The sequence below is a fragment of the Cydia amplana genome, chromosome 26, assembly GCF_948474715.1.
Source record: "Cydia amplana chromosome 26, ilCydAmpl1.1, whole genome shotgun sequence".
NCBI lineage: Eukaryota > Metazoa > Arthropoda > Insecta > Lepidoptera > Tortricidae > Cydia > Cydia amplana.
The window spans coordinates 2,288,723-2,308,957 of record NC_086094.1 but is presented as its reverse complement, the minus strand read 5'-3'; the positions used below and the strand labels follow the sequence as shown (position 1 = coordinate 2,308,957).

Here is a 20,235-nt window from a genome sequence, read left to right as displayed (position 1 = left end):
CCGAAAACCCGACTATCGGGTATTTTATGATTTCGTTCCCAGGCCGGACGACCCGATAGTCGGGATCGTGGTACTGCAGCTTTATATGACGAAATGTTTGTGGCCTGGCGCGGATGTCTTGTTTGGCTGGGTGGCAATGAATGTGTTAAATTTAATTGAAATGAATAATTACTATAGGCATGGCCGTGATCCTTAGGAGGATAATAAAATATATTAATGTGTATGTAAGTCAGTCTCTGGTCCGCAGGCCCCAAATAGATGTTCTTCTAGCGCCGACGGTCGGCCGCGCTATCGCACTGTGGGTCAAAACAGTTTAGGTTATTATATAGTACTAAATATATAATAATATAAATTTTACCATTTATTTATTTATTAACTAGGGGCTATGGTGACTTTAACTGAGGAGTGTCTTTTCAAAAGGGTTTATTTTTTCTGGGAATCTATTTCTAAATTGGACCTTAAGTTTTCTTGAGCAAGGTTCTCTCTAGAAGTACCGCTAAGAAAAAAATAAACCCTTTTGAAAAGACACTCCTCAACTTTAAACAATACATTACATGGGTACTGCATACACTACACAATATTTTTGACTTTCGGAGCGGTACTATTTCCAAAAGTATTCACTGAATCAAAAAAACGTTTTTAGCAACCTCAGGGCCACTTGCACATCCCACTAACCCGGGGTAAAGCTGTTAACCACTAACCCAGTGTCAAATTGTACTGGTAACCATGGTAACTCCAGGTTTAATCGGTTAACCCCGAGTTAATTAATGGTGCAAGTGGCCCTTAATGTTATTATTGAAAACCTGTTGGTGTGCCACATGTTAAATTTACTTGTAATATTTTTATCAAACTTTCAGTTACATGTATGGAGAGCTCCCTAAAGATAGTAGTAAAATGGTTGTAACATACAGGCATACAGACAGACGAACATGACAAAACTATAAGGGTTCCTTGCCATTTTGGCTACGGAACCAAAATAAGTTTTTGACAAAAATTTCATTTTTGGTACAAGCTTTTATCGCCGACTGTACTTTTCTTTCCACAGACAACTAATACCATAGAGAAAAAAATACATAGAGTGCTCACTCCATACATCACTTTTAGTACCAAAAAGACTATTAGCATCTAGCATCGAGTAGCGGAACTATCAGTACTGCTACTTGACAATAGATGTAGCACCGACCGGAAAGTCTTATGCTGTTGAGATAAGACTTTCTGTTCGGTGCTACATCTATTGTCAAGTAGCAGTACTGACAGTTCTGCTACTCGATGCTAGATGTAGACACTGAAATTAATAGTCTGAACTGATGTATGGAGTGAGCACTCTATGTATTTTTTTCTCTATGCTAATACTCATGGAGACATTTCTAAAAACCCCAAACACAATTAGGTTGCGTTGTTTCATCACAGAGTTCCTATGGCCACCTCCTGTCTCCATCATCAGATCAGCTCGATGGTACCACAATATTGCATCGTCCCCCGACTTACACGTGTATGCAAATTTTCAGCTTCATCGGAAACCGGGAAGCGGATCAAATTTAACTTGCAAGATTTGATTACAGACAGACAACGGGACAGGTGAAACTAAATAAAAGCTTGTATAGTTTGTAGCTTTCTAATAGACCCCGAAGGCTAATCCTATTGTCTATTGTTCAGTAAAACCGCATACGCTCTCCGATAACGCGCCTTTGTTACGCATCTCGATGGCACATTTTAGACTGGTTCTGTAGCGTTCGACTCGCCGGCACTCAGTAACCGAAGTACCGATTTTTTATGCAGGTGGTTGTGGCACGTGGCACGAGCGGTTTTACTGAACAATAGACAATAGGATTAGCCTTCGGGGTCTATTAGAAAGCTACAAACTATAAAATGGTATCAGTTACCTGAACATGAACTGGTTGACTTGTATAGCGGGCAGCGCGGCCCTCAGGGCGTTTAGGGAAGCCGTTTGCAACATCCCCCACACCTCTAGGTACTGCAGGGACGGCATGTTGCTCAGCTTGCTGTAACAAGTTATGCTTGTTTAACCTTTTAGCACAAAACAGATACAGTACAGAAATCAATCTACATACAAAGTGCGCTCGAGCATAGAGAAAAAAATACACAGAGTGCTCACTCCATACATCAGTTTTAGTACCAAGAAGACTATTAGCATCTAGCTTCGAGTAGCGGAACTATCAGTACTGCTACTTGACAATAGATGTAGCAGTACTGATAGTTCCGCTACTCGATGCTAGATCTAGACACTGAAATTAATAGTCTGAACTGATGTATGGAGTGAGCACTCTATGTATTTTTTTCTCTATGGCTCGAGCAACGCACACATAGACACTGCTCACGGACACGATATCTCGGACCAGTTAGGACCAGTGCGAGCGCGAGTGTCAACCGCTTGAGACACGCGCCTGTGAACTTTTTTTGTGCAATAATGGAGAAACAAAAAAGATGTTATTATAACTGTTCAATGGACGGTTGTTTAAATTCAACAATAAAAGGTGAATTGTCGTTTTTTAAGCTACCAGTGGTTTCAGAGAGTAAGTAGGTGTCTGCTTGTATTTCGATGGTTTGTTTTAACGTTAACAGAACAGTTAGGTAGGTAGGTAAGCACCCCGCCCCGGCCACTACTAGATACGAGTGCCACTACCACGATAGTTTTTTGTGCATAAGTCATAGTTGACAACCCTAGAGCGATCGCCGAGCGTAGGTATGAAAAGTGAAGTACATACATGTGATTGACTTCTGTACTGTATCTATTTTGTGCTTTTAGTGTAAGGCCTGAGTGGCCGCTCGCTCGGCGACGCGTGCAGCGTGGCTGCGGGCTCACGCGTGATGTGAGCAGCGTGCACTAAGGCCGCTCCTATACGTGCGCATTTGTTTAACATGCACGCCGCACGCCCCGCCCCGCACAAGAGCGTCCACTCAGGCCTTACAGTTATAGGTTTGTGGTGGACAAACATCGTGCGTTGTGCTGTATAGAGCAGGGATGTTGGGGATGCCGATTTTTTGACATCCGCGGATGCGGATGTCAAGATAGGTACATAAAAAACGTCAAATATTACATTTTAGTAATTTTTATTTCAAAAAACCGGCCAAGTGCGAGTCGGACTCGCGTTCCAAGGGTTCCGTACATTAAGTCCCACTCACGCTTGACTGCTCATTTCTAATACTTTTTTTTGGCTAATGACTAAATTACCTAGTAGTCTAGCACTTACGCCGATGCTAAGACGTTCCTGTACCGACCTGTTTCACATCCGCATCCGCATTAAATCCGCATCGATTTTATGCGGATGCGGATGTTGAAAATAATGCGGAAGTTCCGCGGTTGCGGATGCGGATATTCGCAACATCCCTGGTATAGAGCACACAAACGTTATCTTATAATATCGGGTCTCCATTGTTTCCCAAAAAATTTTAAGTAATAATGTATTGTTTGCCCGCATTTTCGTGAGTCATAATTCATTTCGTTCAGAAACGCGTCACTTTTCAGGATTGCCATAAAACTAACCTATAATTATAGGATAACCTTACGAAAACTCTGAATAGTTAACGGTTTCAGTTTTATGACTAATGATAATATGGCAAACAATACATTATGACGTAAAACTTTATGTGAAACAACGGGACCTCTAAAAAAAATTGTTTTTTTTTATACATAAGTATAAGCCGTGCGTATCCACAGAATAAATAATAGTACTAAGTACAAAAGACTCACTCTCTAACAAAACGCGTCTGTTACGATCAGCACAGATATGGCCGCTAGGTGGCGAGAGCGCCACGCGCGGCTTATGGCTTTCCCCAAAATTGGTGTGGAACGGATGTACTTTTGGCTACCTGTAGCAAAGCGACGAAATCGCGGAGTGAGCCACGCCTGGCGTATCTCACTTCTGGTCAAGATTTCGAATCGGCAACCGATAAATTCGGATTAATAAAAAAAAAATCATTTATTTCGGAACATAGAATCCATAGAATTGATTCTTGAAGATTTTTTCAAGATGTGACTAGATTAATACATGTTGTGTATGGTGTATTGTATACTAACGTCAACACGTGAGGAGGCAGCAGATAGCACCGACTCAGAGCGAGGTGCTCTAACCGAGGCAGCAGAGCTACCGAGGTCACCGCCTTGGCCCCCAGTCGAGAGCAGTCGGATAAGTCCAGTTCAAGAAGTCTGGAGCCCCGAGAGCATAGCGTAGAAACCACTGGAAAAATATAATTCAATCAATGAGGTTGCACTATTACAGTTATTTATTTTAGTCATTAACTCAGTTACTTAGTTGTTAACTTGTTGGTTTAGTTTAATATTTTTGTGATTTTGTAATTTTAAGTTAATAGTTATTTGTACAACAAGAGATCAAAGTTTGATATTTCTTCGAGTGCTTATTTTGAGTCCCGTGCAAGCGAAAGATTCTATACTATAATTTAGAATCTTGAGCGTAGTAAGGGACTCAAAAGCGCACGAGATGTAAATAACTTAGATCTCGTGTAGTTCACAAAACTTTTCACCTCAGCAGTGAGAACATATTAGAGAACCCGAAAAATGTATTCCTTCTTCATCACTTACCTATTCACTCATGTTTTTCTTAAGATATACCAACAATTAAGTTTTCACCTCAGCAGCTCGAACAAGGGTACTTTGCTACTTAAAAACAGTAAGCAAAATCGCATTTTGCTCATTTTGTCTCACTCAGTGAGCAAAACGCGATTTTGCTCACTGTTTTTAAGTAGCAAAGTACCCTTGTTCGAGCTGCTGAGGTGAAAAGTATAGTTCAATCAATGAAGTTAAGATTGAATGTAACAATAGGGGGTATACTGCAATATTCTGCCGCCAGAGTGCAGCACTAGCCCATCGTAAACCATAGAGTATCATACACATACTGTGCCTTAAACTGTTTTTTGCCAAGATTTCACAGACAATAAAAAATTACATTGATGCATCAAGGCGGTTTGTTTACAAAGGGCTTTATCTAAATCACTGGCAACTTAGCTTGGTCTAACTCTATCTGTCTGCAGGGTCAAAATATCAAAAGAATACTAAATATTTTTTATTTACATTTTTTTAGATCTGTAATACTTACTGTCATCTGTCATAATCCTCGCGCCGCCTAAGTTCAGCCGTTGCAGTTTTTGGGGCAGTTTTGACACTAGCACCGTAAGCGCCGCTTCGCTCAGGTTGCACCAAGATATGTTCAATGATTGTAAACTGGAAAATAACAAATTAATATATAGCTTTTTGTGCAGACTTGTAAATAAAGTGACACTGAAGCCTCGTGAACATCAGATGCGGCTATTGGTATAATGATGGAAGTATTTTTTTTAAAGAGAAAACTTCTTTAGCGGCGCTGTGCACTTTTTGAGGTGGGGAAAAAAATGTTAAACTCGCGACAAGTCACGTGACCGACAGATTGAAAATTCATAAGACGGACACGTGACTTGATCGAAAAACTGTTACAATGTCATTGAGTTTTCACTTCTGCCGGCACTCCCAGAGTGCAACCCGTTGTTTTTATTTACGGTTCACAATAAAATAGTACATATTTCGAGATGACATAAGACAAACACTGGGGGAATAAGTACATTTTAAGTCCTTTATGGGATCGCAATATTGGTTGGTGGTGAGTCCCAGGCAAAATAAATTAAATATACTACAGTACCGGTCAAAAGTATGATTTCTGTGAGTACTTTTGTGCGATCAATCTCTTAATGTTTTCAGAGGTGCTTTTGATTAATCAATCAATCGATTAATCTTTATTGCAGATAACAAATTATACATATAACACAGTTATCTATATATATAAACGTGAAAGACCTGACTGACTTAAATCAACGCACAGCCCAAACCACTGGGACTAGAAAGTCCAAATTTGGCAAGTAGGTTCCTTATAAGGTCTAGGGGTGCACTAAGAAAGGATTTTTCAAAATTCATCCCCTAAAGGGGTGAAATGGGGGTCCAAACTTTGTATGGGGAAAATTTACTAATCCACGGGTACGAAGTCGCGGGCAACAGCGAGTTATAACAAGAACTGTGTTATAATCTCTAATCACGAACACGGTTATTATAACAATAAATAGGTACATAGGTAAATAGGTTAGGATTAATCGGCCGCAATTTCGTTTTACCCCATCCGGGCGCGGCTCGCCTTAAGGAGCGCTTGTGCGGTGCACTCCCATAAATAATCAAAATGAAATCATACCACCTATTTAATATATTACTATTTAAGATCTATCGTAAAAAACTCAATACCAATTAAATAATAACCTTTATTCATTATAAGTTTGTAGACAGCTCACCACTCGGCGTAATTTCATAGAAATCAAAGGTATAACGCGCGAAGCGGAGCGCTTTTGATTGCGCTCCTATGGAAAAAGATTTAGTACATTCGATCAATAGGAAATTCAATAAGAGCGAAAGAGAAGTTACAACACAGCTGCGCGCGTGAAACAGATAATTTTCTATGAGGGAACAGGCAAAATCGGTGCGGCGCTCCGAGCCCGGTTGACCTTGCGCGCGCATCCCGCGCACCATGTTGATGTTGTTGTCACTTGTTTCTAAACAGACCTTAGTCAATTTTAAAGGCGGGAATGCAATTTTGGCTTTTTTTCATAATAAATAATGAAACAAGAGTTTAAACAGTGAAAGCACATAATTTGTTTCTTGTGAAGTGTTTAAAAATTAATGAATTTAACGTGAGAATATGAAAAAGTTCACAAAATCGACTCGAGTTAAATTATGGACGACCTTGAACGTTCGTAACAATGTTAGTCAAAAACAAAAACTTATATATTTTTAAATCAGATCAATATGCAAAAACACCGTGGTTGTGTTGTGTGCAGCTTATTTTGTTTTTCGTGTTACTTAAGTATATACTCGTATTATGTTTTGTGTTTGGCTCGGGCGCGGGCGAAGTGCGGTGAGTTTGTTTGGACCGAAATAGGTGTGTTAACAATTTAGCACATCTTTCCAAAAAATTTAAATAAAAACATTGTATCCATTTGTAAAATGAACTGCAGTTGGTGTCTATCGGTCGTCAAGATATTCGTAATACCGAAAATCTATGAGAGAGTTCAATGACCGGGTGGACGGAAACCGACATCTAGGTACTTTGCGAAGGTTAATTGAATGTGTAGGTTTAGTTTTCGTTTTTTATTGTGAGTGAACACCCATAACACATAGCTACCGGCCGCCTCTGACCCCATCTCACCTTACATTATTTTTATTTATTAACTAGCGACCCGCCCCGGCTTCTCACGTTGAGTCACTCTATCTATTAAAAAAAACTACATCAAAATCCGTTGCGTAGTTTTAAAGATCTAAGCATACAGGCAGACAGACAGACAGCGGGAAGTGACTTTGTTTTATACTATGTAGTGATTAGATTATTTTGATTATATGAATGGAAGAAGCGCTGGCCTAGCGGTAAGAGCGTGCGACTTGCAATCCGGAGGTCGCGGGTTCAAACCCCGGCTCGTACCAATGAGTTTTTCAAAACCTATGTACGAAATATCATTTGATATTTACCACTCGCTTTTCGGTGAAGGAAAACATCGTGAGGAAACCGGACTGATCCCAATAAGGCCTAGTTTCCTCTCTAGGTTGGAAGGTCAGATGGCAGTCGCTTAGAAACTAGTGCCTATGCCAATTCTCGGGATTAGTTGCCAAGCGGACCAGGCTCCCATGAGCCGGCAGAATGCCGGGACAACGCGAGGAAGATGATGATATGAATGGAAGGTTTCATATTATTTTCCTTTACTATACAATTTTTTTTTCATGTTTGACGATCCTTTTGTGAAATTCTTAAATTTGTGTTAAATTTGATTTGTATAATAATCCAATATTATTATGGAATAATAACATCAATAAATTGCTCTGATAATTAGCTTAAGGTAATTTATAAGTAAGATGTTACGATTCACAAGTGCTTGTTGCTAGGCCTACATGAATAAAGTATATTTTGACTATTGACTATGTATGGCATTATGTCTTACCTAACACAGCCTTCTAGTATCGCGGTCAGTCCTTCGGCGGTGACCCCTTGCGCCATTGTCAGATTCAACGTTTCTAAATTACTACATTTGCCTGAAAATAAACATACAAATATTTATTGTATACAGTAGCACAGGGCGGACACGCCATACATCAAAAATCATTTGCGTTTATATGTGTGCACGGCACGTCTGTACACGCGTCATTGTGTATGTGTGGGTAAGTCGCTGTACTGAGAGCACGCCAGAAGTCCGTCAGATTCATGTCGCGGGGCGAGGTAATGCGAGTCGGGGCGGGGCGGTGCGTGCCTGTTCTGTATGATAATACTATTACTTATTCTGGGACAGTAGGTACAGAGTGCGTCGCCAGAGAGAGTAGAGAATGAAATTTGTAACAGAATGTATACCCCTCCCCTTCTCTCTCATATCAACTGTCCATAAATATCAGATCATAGAAATATCATATCAAAGCAGAGTTTATTCGGGGAACTGTTTTCATTGGTCAGTCGATAGGAGCCGCTTGCGGGGAACGGGAGATTTTTAAAACGCATGCCACAGGGCCCGCATTCGGGGAATCGTTTTCAGTGGCCAATAGGCCCCGCATGCGGGGCGCGGGAGATGTATAACGCATGCCAATATGAGTTTCATTGGTCGTTTTATCGCCTTCGCGTTGTATATCGACCGTGTTATCGACTAATGAAATTGAGCCTTGCATAGGGAGTATTACTGCAATGTTTTGCCGCCAGAGTGCAGTACTATACTTCGTTTTTTTTAGCATTAGAAATTTGGTAAACAATCTTGATGATTTTAATTGAAAAACACATTTTAAAAATAAGTTACGGTAAATATGTAACAATTATGAATCTAATACGATCTTTTATAGTCTTCTGCTTTAATAAGTAATAGTTATTCATTTTTAAAAAGTGTTTTTCAATTAAAAGACATGTCAAAATCGCTTACCTTCTTTCAAGTTCTTTCTAATGCTAAAAAAAACGAACTATAGCGGAGTAAGTATACCACAGAGTAACTTATACAGACTGTGTTTTGACAAGTTTTCACAGACAATTGACAACTTGATTTGTGTTTTGTACAATAAAGAGTTTATACATACTTACATACATACAATCAAATATGACATTGACACATCAAGGCGGTTTGTTTACAAAGGGCCTACCGGGAAACGCAAACATCGCAACTCGGCTATCTGCCTCTTTATCGCTCGAATATACAAGAGTGATAGGATAGATCACAAAAATTCGACTCTCTCGTTTGGGGTAGACCCTTAGATTGTGCCTTATCGTGGGAGTGGCGCCACCTACGCAGATTTTCACGTAATATTCCCTATTGAAACTTACCGATAAGTTGGCAGGTGCTATCCTGCACTTTGATACTCTCTAGGCTGAGTTTCTTGACGCCCCCGCATCGTTCTAGAAGACAGTCCAGGGTGAGGGGGTCGATGGTGCTCATGCTGAGGTCCAGGTACTGCACGCGGGACGGGGAGACCGGGGAGCTGGGGTGCCATTCTGAGATCTAAAAACGAAAAAAATAATCCAAACTGTGAAATAGTATTGATTTTCCAACTTGGGTATACATATTTTTTTGTGTCCGACCGAAACATGTTTTTTAGCCGAAACCGAAAACGAAGGTTCGGCTTTAGCTCTAGTTTCGGCCGAAACCGAAACCGAAACTTTAGTAGACCTGTTAAGATCGTTGAAAAAATTACATAAAACCGCTTTTATACACATATTATTATTAAGACTGCGTCCGACCGTCCAGTGACGCCCTCGTTAGGGGAACTATGTTTTCTAATAAACCAATTAATTTCTGTATACATAAATAAATCAGTACATTAATATTGTTGTCCTACTTGTTCCTCAACTTATGGCCGTTGTCACATAGTGAAGTTTCAGTTATTCATAGTACGAAGTACCATTTCGTAAGTTTCGGCCCGGCCGAAAGGTTCGGCCGTTTTTTGGCCGAAACCGAAACTAGGGCCGAAACATGAATTTTTGGCCGAAACTGGCCGAAACCGAAACCGAATCTTCGGTCGGACACTCATTTTTTTTTATAAAATGGCGCATTCACTATATTTAATTTATAACTTTATTTTGTAATAGGGTGAATTGACATGGTTACGTTCTCCTGAGTCACTCTTTAAAACCTGATTTTTAGGGATTTAAATTCACCAAACACGCTCATATGTGATACTTATAAACCCTTTCCATAGCAGGTCGTCTACCGAGCGTGTCAGAAGGTGGTGTACAATATCTTCTAACAAACTATGCTACTATTGTATCTTGGCTGACCGGACAGAATAACAACAAGAAATAGTTGATCCACCCAATAAAATTAGTAAAATTACAGATCAGTTGGATGTTTTAAGTAGTATTGTCATTGTTTGGTATATAAAAACAAGTGTTAAACGTCTGTAAGATCGCGAGTGGAATTGTTGAACGTTGAGCGTTGTGAATGATTCAATATCTTACCTCTGAGCTCGCAAGGCGAACTATCACGGGTAGACGTCCTAGTATCCTTCCTAGGGCGTTTTTATTGAGCGTTTTGTTGCCTAAGTCCAGTCTCTGCCACAGCGTCTCGTCGCACGCCACACGGTGCCACCTAGACCACACCAGAAAATATGGGATTATTACATAAGTGCGACCCCAAGTGTGCGATGCACGATTGTGCGACATAATTTTTTTAACGACACTGCAATTCTGCGAAGTGATATTGTGCGACATATCACTATTCGATCAAACTATAGTCCGGCAGTATTTTTGATCGAAGTTAAATTGTGCGACATATTACGGCTCGACAATACTTCTAGTGCACGACAGTATTTGTGGGTCTACGGGTAATTTATTTTTAACATGGTCTCAGTACTTACACTGTTTCTTCTCAAAAAACATTTCCTTAACAACTGAACTAGGGGCTCCTATTTCTGGGCGCTTTGCCCTTCGGGCATCTGAAGCTACCTAACGAACCTAACCTACCTATTGATTTATATTTCGCACACACGATGATTCGCTCAAACGGCACATCGTATAGTCGTGCATCGCCTAATAACGTTTCGCACGAACAATAGTTCAATGATATGTCGTACAATCGTACATCGCCTAATCATACGTCGCACTAACAATACTTCGCACAAGCGGGTATCGCACTCCCGTAGTAAAGCCGAAAATATTTAAAGCTGATCATACACACCATGACCTTAATAGTAATTAACACAGGTTTACAAATTTAATAGTAGTTTGTGTTACAAGGGATCAAAATGATATATTTCCGTCAAGGGCGTACATTGAACCCTGATTGAAGCGATGGATTCTACAATAGAATCCCGAATGTAGTGAGGGATTCTAAAGTAGAATCCTGAGCGCAATGAGGGATTCAAGTGTTAACGCCCAAGACGAAATAATGTTGATACCGTGTGACACATATTGCTTTTCACATCAACTATGAGGAAAATAAAAAAATCTTAGTGTTGACACAATCTGATGCTTAAACAGATTATTTAAGCTAAAACGATTATGTGCAAAAAAAATTAAAAATAGGGTGCTGGAACAGAAAAGTGTTACTTTGATCCCTCCTAGCAGGGAGGAAAAGTCTTTGATCCCTCCTAGCAGGGAAGAAAAAGCTCTTTTCCGAATAGGTGGTGTGAAAAATAAATTACAGTAATGGAACAAAGGCCAATTTATCCCTAAGGGTTTTTTTTTTCAATTTATTTGGGACAAAAAACAGTAACACAGGGGTTAGACACAGACATAGAGTACTTACAAAGGATAATAAAGTGTGAGACCAACAGCATTGTCTACAGATTACTAGATTACCTAAGTACCTACCACAGGTACTTACTGATAAATCTAAGCCAGCGGACACGCGTTTTGTGTGCGATCGATGTGGCAAGAAATGCCGCGCGGTTATAGGACTCTATAGCAGGGATGTTGCGAACATCCGCATCCGCAACCGCGGAACTTTCGCATTATTTTCAACATCCGCATCCGCATAAAATCGATGCGGAGCTTATGCGGATGCGGATGTCAAAGAAGTCGGTACAGGAACGTCTTAGCGGCGGCGTAAGTGCTAGGTAATTTCGTCATTACCTATAACGAAATCGTCTAGATCCAGAAAAGTCGGCCAAGTTACTGTTTATTAAATATAACGCACCTATATTCTTCCTCAAATACTAAACGTTTCGTTTTTTTTAAAATGTAATATTTGACGTTTTTTAAGTACCTAATCTTGACATCCGCATCCGCGGATGTGAGCCTTTAAATATCCGCATCCGCATCCGCGGATGTCAAAAAATCTGCATCCGCAACATCCCTGCTCTATAGCCATCAACGGCGTTGCGGAACCCCATAAACCCACAAGCGCCGCAACAAACATCTACAACAGATGCTGTGGCCAATGACCAGCTAACCTTCGTTTTATACTGGATTTGATGGTAAATTGGTGACAAACCTTTTTGAAGTGAAAACTTCTTTAGCGGCGCTGGGCACTTTTTGTGGTGGGGAAAAAATGATAAACTCGAAACAGCGTAAGGCGATCACGTGACCGTAAGGGGCGTAAGGCGATCACGTGACCGTGAGCCCCGTAAGGTGGCCACTCATAATTTAGATGGCACTTAAATCAATAAAGAAAAACTTAATGTTATTTGACATTTATGTTGCAGACTCCTTTTCAAGACTCTTTGCCTATGTCCAAATAATTTGACGTTGTCATGGCAGTATGTAAATAAATAAGTCAATGAAATAGTGTGATCTTGTTTCGAGAATGATAATAATATATAATAAATAAATAGAATACCTCCGCTAAAAGTATGTATCGTGTTACCGGGCGTCGGTAACATAGTGAGGCGAGTTTTCACTTCTATCGGCACTCCCGGAGTGCAACCGTTGTTGCTTGTTAGGGTTCCGTACCTCAAAAGGAAAAAACGGAACCCTAATAGGATCACTCGCGTGTCTGTCTGTCCGTCCGTCTGTCACAGCCTATTTTCTCCGAAACTACTGGACCAATTAAGTTGAAATTTGGCACACATATGTAAGTTTGTGACCCAAAGATGGACGTGTAACGTAAATAAATGAATTTTAAATATGGAGGCCATTTTTGGGGGGTAAATGAGAAAATTAAAAAAATAAAGTATTTCAAACTATATCGTGTTACATATCAAATGAGAGATTATCTCCAAAACTACTGGGTCTAAAATTTTGAAAAAAATACACAAAATAGTTATTTACCTAAAGATGACAGGAAAACCTATAAGAAATGTGCAGTCAAGCGTGAGTCGGACTTAATGTACGGAACCCTTGGAACGCGAGTCCGACTCGCACTTGGCCGGTTTTTTTTTATGGCCTCACCTTTTGCAGACAAGCATGCAGTGGGCCAGGGTCCGTTTCGGGAGCCACCTGAACACGCTCAGCATCATCTCATCCGATAATACTGAGAAAGAGTCCACGCCAGTCTGGTAATTCGCCAGTTGCAGCTCGGCTATGGGTGCTGAAATAAAATAAAAAAATTGAAAAGATGTACAGGGTGGCCAAATAAGAGGTATACACTTTATTTTTGAAATTTTATTCTACAAAACATAAAAAATATTAAGTATTCCTTGTTAAATATAATATGTAGGGTCAGCAATTACACATGGAAAATTAATGTCAGACAAATGTCCACCAGCAGCATGGCAGATGCGAACCCTTTTCATCGCGTTTTTCATCACTTTTTCACACATTTCTGGCGTTATCTCAGCGACAGTGTTTCGAATATTTTGTTTTAATTGCTGAAGGTTCGTTGGCCTATTAGCATAGACACGTCCCTTTAGATAGCCCCACAGAAAAAAGTCAGGAGCTGTTAAATCAGGCGATCTTGGGGGCCAGTCAATGTCACCGTTTCTCGAAATTAATCGACCGGGAAACGTTATTTTTAATGTTTCTATTGTTTTTAATGATTAAAACACGTTGTTCCGTCGTAAAACGCTCCATAATAAATTTGCCGTATCTACACAAACGAATTTTCATGCAATAACTGTCATATTTACCGCCAAAATAAAATGGCGGCAAAAAAAAGTTGTATACCTCTAAGTTGGCCACCCTGTACAACAAAACCAGCTAATTTCTGTGTAGTGTGGTGTTCCTGTAGACCTAGCACAGCAGCCTAGACCTAGACGTTATCGCCCGCGCGATAGATCCACCCCTCTCTAATTAATACAGTTAGAAAAGGAATGGCTGTCTGAAAATTGCTTTTATAGTGTAAGGGAATTTTTAGAGCACAAATTGTTAAATCAAATGGAATAATATTTTAATTAGCAGATATTATGTTTATTTCTTGACATCTTACTATTAATTTATATTCCCAATGACTTTTAAATAAATTATGTACAGGACAACCATTATGTAATTTGCCATTTCACATAATATTTTAATTATCGATTTTACTATTTAATTTGAAATTTTTATTTATTTAATACCTATTCAATTTGATACAATACAAAATTACCCACTGTTTTTATTTTTGTATCTAAGTTTTTTCAATATTGTGCTTTTATTTTATGTTAAAATTATTAATTGTCAATTATTTGCATGTCGTGTCTTCGACTGAATACTGATACTTACATGTAAACTGTTGTCATCTTGTACCATACGTATTCTGGCAAATAAAGAAATTCTATTCTATTCTATTCTATAATGGTAGGCTAGGCTTACAGTAAGCCGCTTACTGATGGAATAATGTACTCGTACAGTCAGCTGCAGAGATAACTGACCCTCCTACATATAAATTTGTTTGCAGGTAGGTCAGCTATCTTTGCAGCTGATTTTACAGAGAGCTGCGAAATTGCATGGAGAAATTATGAATGAGTTCATTGATAAAGTCGCCACGGACTTTTGCGGCTCATGCTGTAGGTTGACAGATTAAATTATAAAACTTGGTATCGTTAACAATGGCAACGCACTTGTGACACCGCTGGTCTCAATTAAAAACATTGTTTATTCAAGTAGGCCTAGTAGCAAGCGCTTTGCTTGAGTTGCAAGCATCCATAGGCTGCTGTGTTTGTTTTCCATAATCTTTATTACACAATATATGAAGGTACTGGTACAAATGGCGGACTTAATGCCTTAAGGCATTCTTCACCAGTAAAGGTAGTCAGGTATGTAATTTTTTTTTCCAATTGAATGAATGAAATCTTTATTTCTATAAAAAGCCTTGTTTGAAAAAAGTGCATCGCGCTCTAATTGCTAAATATATGTTGATGCTTACACTGGCAGACATCCTTATCCTTGTCCTGTCCGTCCTTGGTGTCGGTGTACACGGACAGCGGGGACTGCCCCGGAGACACGGGCAGGTACCGAGGAGCCACGGCTACTGACTGGCCCATCGGGGTCTCTTCCTCGATCACACTAGCAGAGATAGCACTATTGCATCCTGCTCTAATTGCTAAATATATGTTGATGCTTACACTGGCAGACATCCTTATCCTTGTCCTGTCCGTCCTTGGTGTCGGTGTACACGGACAGCGGGGACTGCCCCGGAGACGCGGGCAGGTACCGCGGAGCCACGGCCACTGACTGACCCATCGGGGTCTCTTCCTCGATCACATAGTCGTGCAGCAGTGTGGATTCCAGGTCCGTTGGGTGCAGGGGTTTAGCTAAAATATAAATAAATATTACAGGACATTCTTACACAGATTGACTAAGTCCCACAGTAAACTCAAGAAGGCTTGTGTTGTGGGTACTCAGTCAACGATATATATAATATACAAATACATAAATACATAGAAAACACCCAAGACTCAGGAACAAATATCTGTGCTCATCACACAAATAAATGCCTTCACCGGGATTCGAACCCATGAACACGGCTTCACAGGCAGGGTCACTACCCACTAGGCCAGACCAGTCGGCAAAATAATAATATAGGATATATGAACTTTTCAATATCCCATGCACCAAATAATTCTGGTTTCATATTAAAGTATTTTTTTATAGCAAGTTAGAGAATAAAAAGAAAATTTTAGGACTGAATGTCTTTGAACCTCCTTTTATTTTTATCCACAGTTGATAGACATATTTATTTGCAAGGGCATCAGTGTGGCTAGCACCAGTTTGGCACTGACATAAACACTATCGAGAAGTTAACTTACTTTCTATGCATCCCGCTCGGCACTACATATCACTATCACTACATAGTGTAAAACAAAGTTGCTTCCCGCTGTCTGTCTGTCTGTATGTATGCTTTTTTTTATGTAATAGTCAGCAAACGAGCAGACGAGCCGCCTGATGGGAAGCGGTCATCGTCGCCCATGGACATAAGCAACATCACAGGAGCCACTTAATCTTATGCTTAGATATTTAAAATTACGCAACGGATTCTGATGCGGTTTTTAGGGTTCCGTACCCAAAGGGTAAAAACGGGACCCTATTACTAAGACTCCAGTCCGTCTGTCACCAGGCTGTATCTCACGAACCGTGATAGCTAGACAGAAATACATCATCTGTGAAAATTTCAATTTCACAGATGATGTATTTCTGTTGCCGCTATAACAACAAATACTAAAAACAGAATAAAATAAAGATTTAAGTGGGGCTCCCATACAACAAACGTGATTTTTGACCGAAGTTAAGCAACGTCGGGCGGGGTCAGTACTTGGATGGGTGACCGTTTTTTTGCTTGTTTTGCTCTATTTTTTTTTAATGGTGCGGAACCCTCCGTGCGCGAGTCCGACTCGCACTTGGCCGGTTTTTTTAATAGATAGTGATTCAAGAGGAAGGTTTATGTATAATTTGTTAACCCGTGCGAAGCCTGGGCGGGTCGCTCGTCCTCGTATATTAGTGTGAGCGAGATGTATAGAAAGATTAAAAAGTAAATTACGTAGATGTTAGCATATATGACAAATAGCGTATAGTAAATTGGGCACATAAAATTGTTAAAATTAGTTTTTCTTGTGTAAGGTATCAGCAAATAAATGAGATCATTATTCAGCAAAACCGAATGTACACACATCATCAAAAACATCAAATGTAGTTCAATTTCAACTAGCACACAGAATCATCAGAAATATTGGCAGTCAACAAATAAGTAAAGTAGGTTGGTGTTACAGCATCATCATCAGTATCAGTTTTAATATATTTTATGAAAATTTTGATAGGAATTCAACATCAATTCAATCTAAAAACATTGCGAACTAAACAATAGTTACCAATAAATTGTAACTGTCTCTGGCTACATATTTTTGCTGTTTACTGTTCTGACAGACAGACAAACAGCAGAGCCTAAAAGATAAAGATAAAGAAAAAGCGGCCAAGTGCGAGTCGGACTCGCCCATGAAGGGTTCCGTATTTAAGCGATTTATGACGTATTAAAAAAAAACTACTTACTAGATCTCGTTCAAACCAATTTTCGGTGGAAGTTTACATGGTAATGTACATCATATATTTTTTTTAGTTTTATCATTCTCTTATTTTAGAAGTTACAGGGGGGGGGGACACACATTTTACCACTTTGGAAGTGTCTCTCGCGCAAACTATTCAGTTTAGAAAAAAATGATATTAGAAACCTCAATATCATTTTTGAAGACCTATCCATAGATACCCCACACGTTTGGGTTTGATGAAAAAAAAAATTTTGAGTTTCAGTTCGAAGTATGGGGAACCCCAAAAATTTATTGTTTTTTTTCTATTTTTGTCTGAAAATCTTAATGCGGTTCACAGAATACATCTACTTACCAAGTTTCAACAGTATAGTTCTTATAGTTTCGGAGAAAAGTGGCTGTGACATACGGACGGACAGACAGACGGACAGACGGACAGACAGACAGACAGACATGACGAATCTATAAGGGTTCCGTTTTTTGCCATTTGGCTACGGAACCCTAAAAAACAGGCCAAGTGCGAGTCGGACTCGCGCACGGAGGGTTCCGCACCATCAACAAAAAATAGAGCAAAAAAATCGTGTTTATTGTATGGGAGCCCCCCTCAAATATTTATTTTATTTTATTTTTAGTATTTGTTGTTATAGCGGCAACAGAGATACATCATTTGTGAAAATTACAGATGTCTAGACATCGCGGTTCATGAGATACAGCCTGGTGACAGACGGACGGACGGGCGGACAGCGAAGTCTTAGTAACAGGGTCCCGTTTTTTACCCTTTGGGTGGAACCCTAAAAAGAAGAAAAGTATGCATGTAACACCTCTGGAGTTGCAGGCGTCCATAGGCTACGGTGACTGTTTACCAACAGGCCGTATGCTTGTTTACCACCGATGTGGTATAAAAAGTGTGGAATTAACACTTGAACGTCATTGTGAACCTTGTTCACAATAAAATTTGGAATATACATACAATTTATTATACACAGTTTTAAGAGGTTAATACCAGGGATGTTGCGGATGCCGATTTTCTGACATCCGCGGATGCGGATTTTTAAAGGCTCACATCCGCGGATGCGGATGCAGATGCGGATGTCAAGATAGTACCATAAAAAACGTCAAATATTACATTTTAGTAATTTTTATTTCAAAAAACCGGCCAATTGCGAGTCGGACTCGCGTTCCAAGGGTTCCGTACATTAAGTCCCACTCACGCTTGACTGCTCATTTCTAATAGGTTTTTTGGTTAATGACTAAATTACCTAGCAGTCTAGCACTTACGCCGATGCTAAGACATTCCTGTACCGACCTGTTCCACATCCGCATCCGCATTAAATCCGCATCGATTTTATGCGGATGCGGATGCGGATGTTGAAAATAATGCGGAAGTTCCGCGGTTGCGGATGCGGATATTCGCAACGTCCCTGGTTAATACATACATTTCTCACAGCTCCTAGGGCTCTTAGCTTTAGAAGGCCCCGGGCTGGGGCTGCATATCTTGCCTCGGGGGCTCCGGGGGCTATACTTGGAGCGCGGTGAAGTGATACTGTTCACATTTGGGTTTACATTCTCTATGTCATGTTTGCGTTTAAGGTTGGGTTTAAGCTGAAACAATTATTTTTTTTAAGTCAGAAAGCTGTACGGACATCACTAGACAATGTGAGTCTACAAGCAAGACAGCCAACTTAATGATTTACAAATCCGTAAGCATTTTGATTTTGGATCCACAGTAGCAACTAGGCTAACATGAAATATCAGTATAGAAACTTACTGGACTGCCCAATGTTTCTGTTTCACAAGGCTGCTCATTTTCATCTGAATCTAGAAAACTGACTCCCATCTCTTGCAACACCTGATGAATTAAAAAAAAAACATAAAACATCATTTAAAAAGATATGACAAAGGCAACTAAACACACATAGTATATTTAAAATGCTAATGTATAGAAATTAAACCATCACTGAAAATGTGTAAAAAGTAATACCTAATATTGTACAAAGATTGTGACCATGCTACACTGGTTAAATTTAGGATAACAAAATCAGGAAGACGTAAATCATGTCTTGAATAAAACATGATGGTTTCTTGTTACATAAATTATATGATGTAGGTAATTTTACAAGCTTCCATATGTGCCAATAAATTAGATATTTCTGGATCATGATTTCATGCCACATGTACCAGGAGTTCAGAGTTCTGTGGTTCTTGCCTGCATGGGTGCACATTAAGACGTCAAAATGCATTTTTTAAGTATTTAGTTATCTTAATACAAATGAAATGTATGATTAATTCGCTATAAATGAAGATTGAATCTTGAAGAAAAGTGTAATTTAGAATAACAGTCTGAAAATATACCTGGATCTAAAATTGAGGCTAGAAAAATTAGCGGGAAGCGGGAACTGACCGGCACTTGTCAAAATTTGGGCGTTGGAAACTTACCTCCTGATCAGTTTTCCTGTCCGTTAAGCTCCAACTTTTACGTGCTGGGCTTTCAATACGCATACGTTTCCTAAAAATACACATAGCATCAGTATATTTTGATTAATAAGCTAAAATAATTCATGACACGTTTCGCGCCTTTTGACTTTTAGCGCCGAAAAATCAGCTGTCAGAGGTACAGGTGGAACTTTAAAGGGTTTATGAGAGGAACAGCCGGCTTACCGAGGACTATCCACTTCGTCCAAGCCGCTGGATAAAGGATGCACATCGTCGAAATTGTTAACGCTCATTACGTTATGAAAATTAAAATTATTTCACGCAAAATTAGCAGTCAATGATCGCACATCACATCACCATCACACAGCGAAAAATAAAATAGACATAGACAAGTGGATCAGTTAATGTTGCCATATAAAAACGGGTCCATCATGGATGGGTCCATCAAAATTTTTTTTTTA

At 39.7% G+C, this 20,235-nt stretch overlaps 1 protein-coding gene across 1 annotated transcript; it reads right to left on the bottom strand.

Moving 5' to 3' along the window:
* Positions 1 to 196: 196 nt before the first annotated feature.
* Positions 197 to 20,166, bottom strand: LOC134660334 (S-phase kinase-associated protein 2-like). The gene is made up of 13 exons (XM_063516084.1): positions 20,000 to 20,166; positions 19,778 to 19,847; positions 19,110 to 19,190; positions 18,778 to 18,943; positions 15,431 to 15,619; positions 13,338 to 13,476; positions 10,467 to 10,596; positions 9,336 to 9,510; positions 7,984 to 8,074; positions 5,076 to 5,200; positions 4,040 to 4,199; positions 1,884 to 2,003; positions 197 to 296 (listed from the first exon to the last, which is right to left on the bottom strand). Exons 1-13 carry the CDS (start codon positions 20,065 to 20,067, stop codon positions 230 to 232), a joined length of 1,581 nt encoding a protein of 526 aa, XP_063372154.1. The 5' UTR covers positions 20,068 to 20,166; the 3' UTR covers positions 197 to 229.
* Between the last annotated feature and the right edge of the window lie 69 nt (positions 20,167 to 20,235).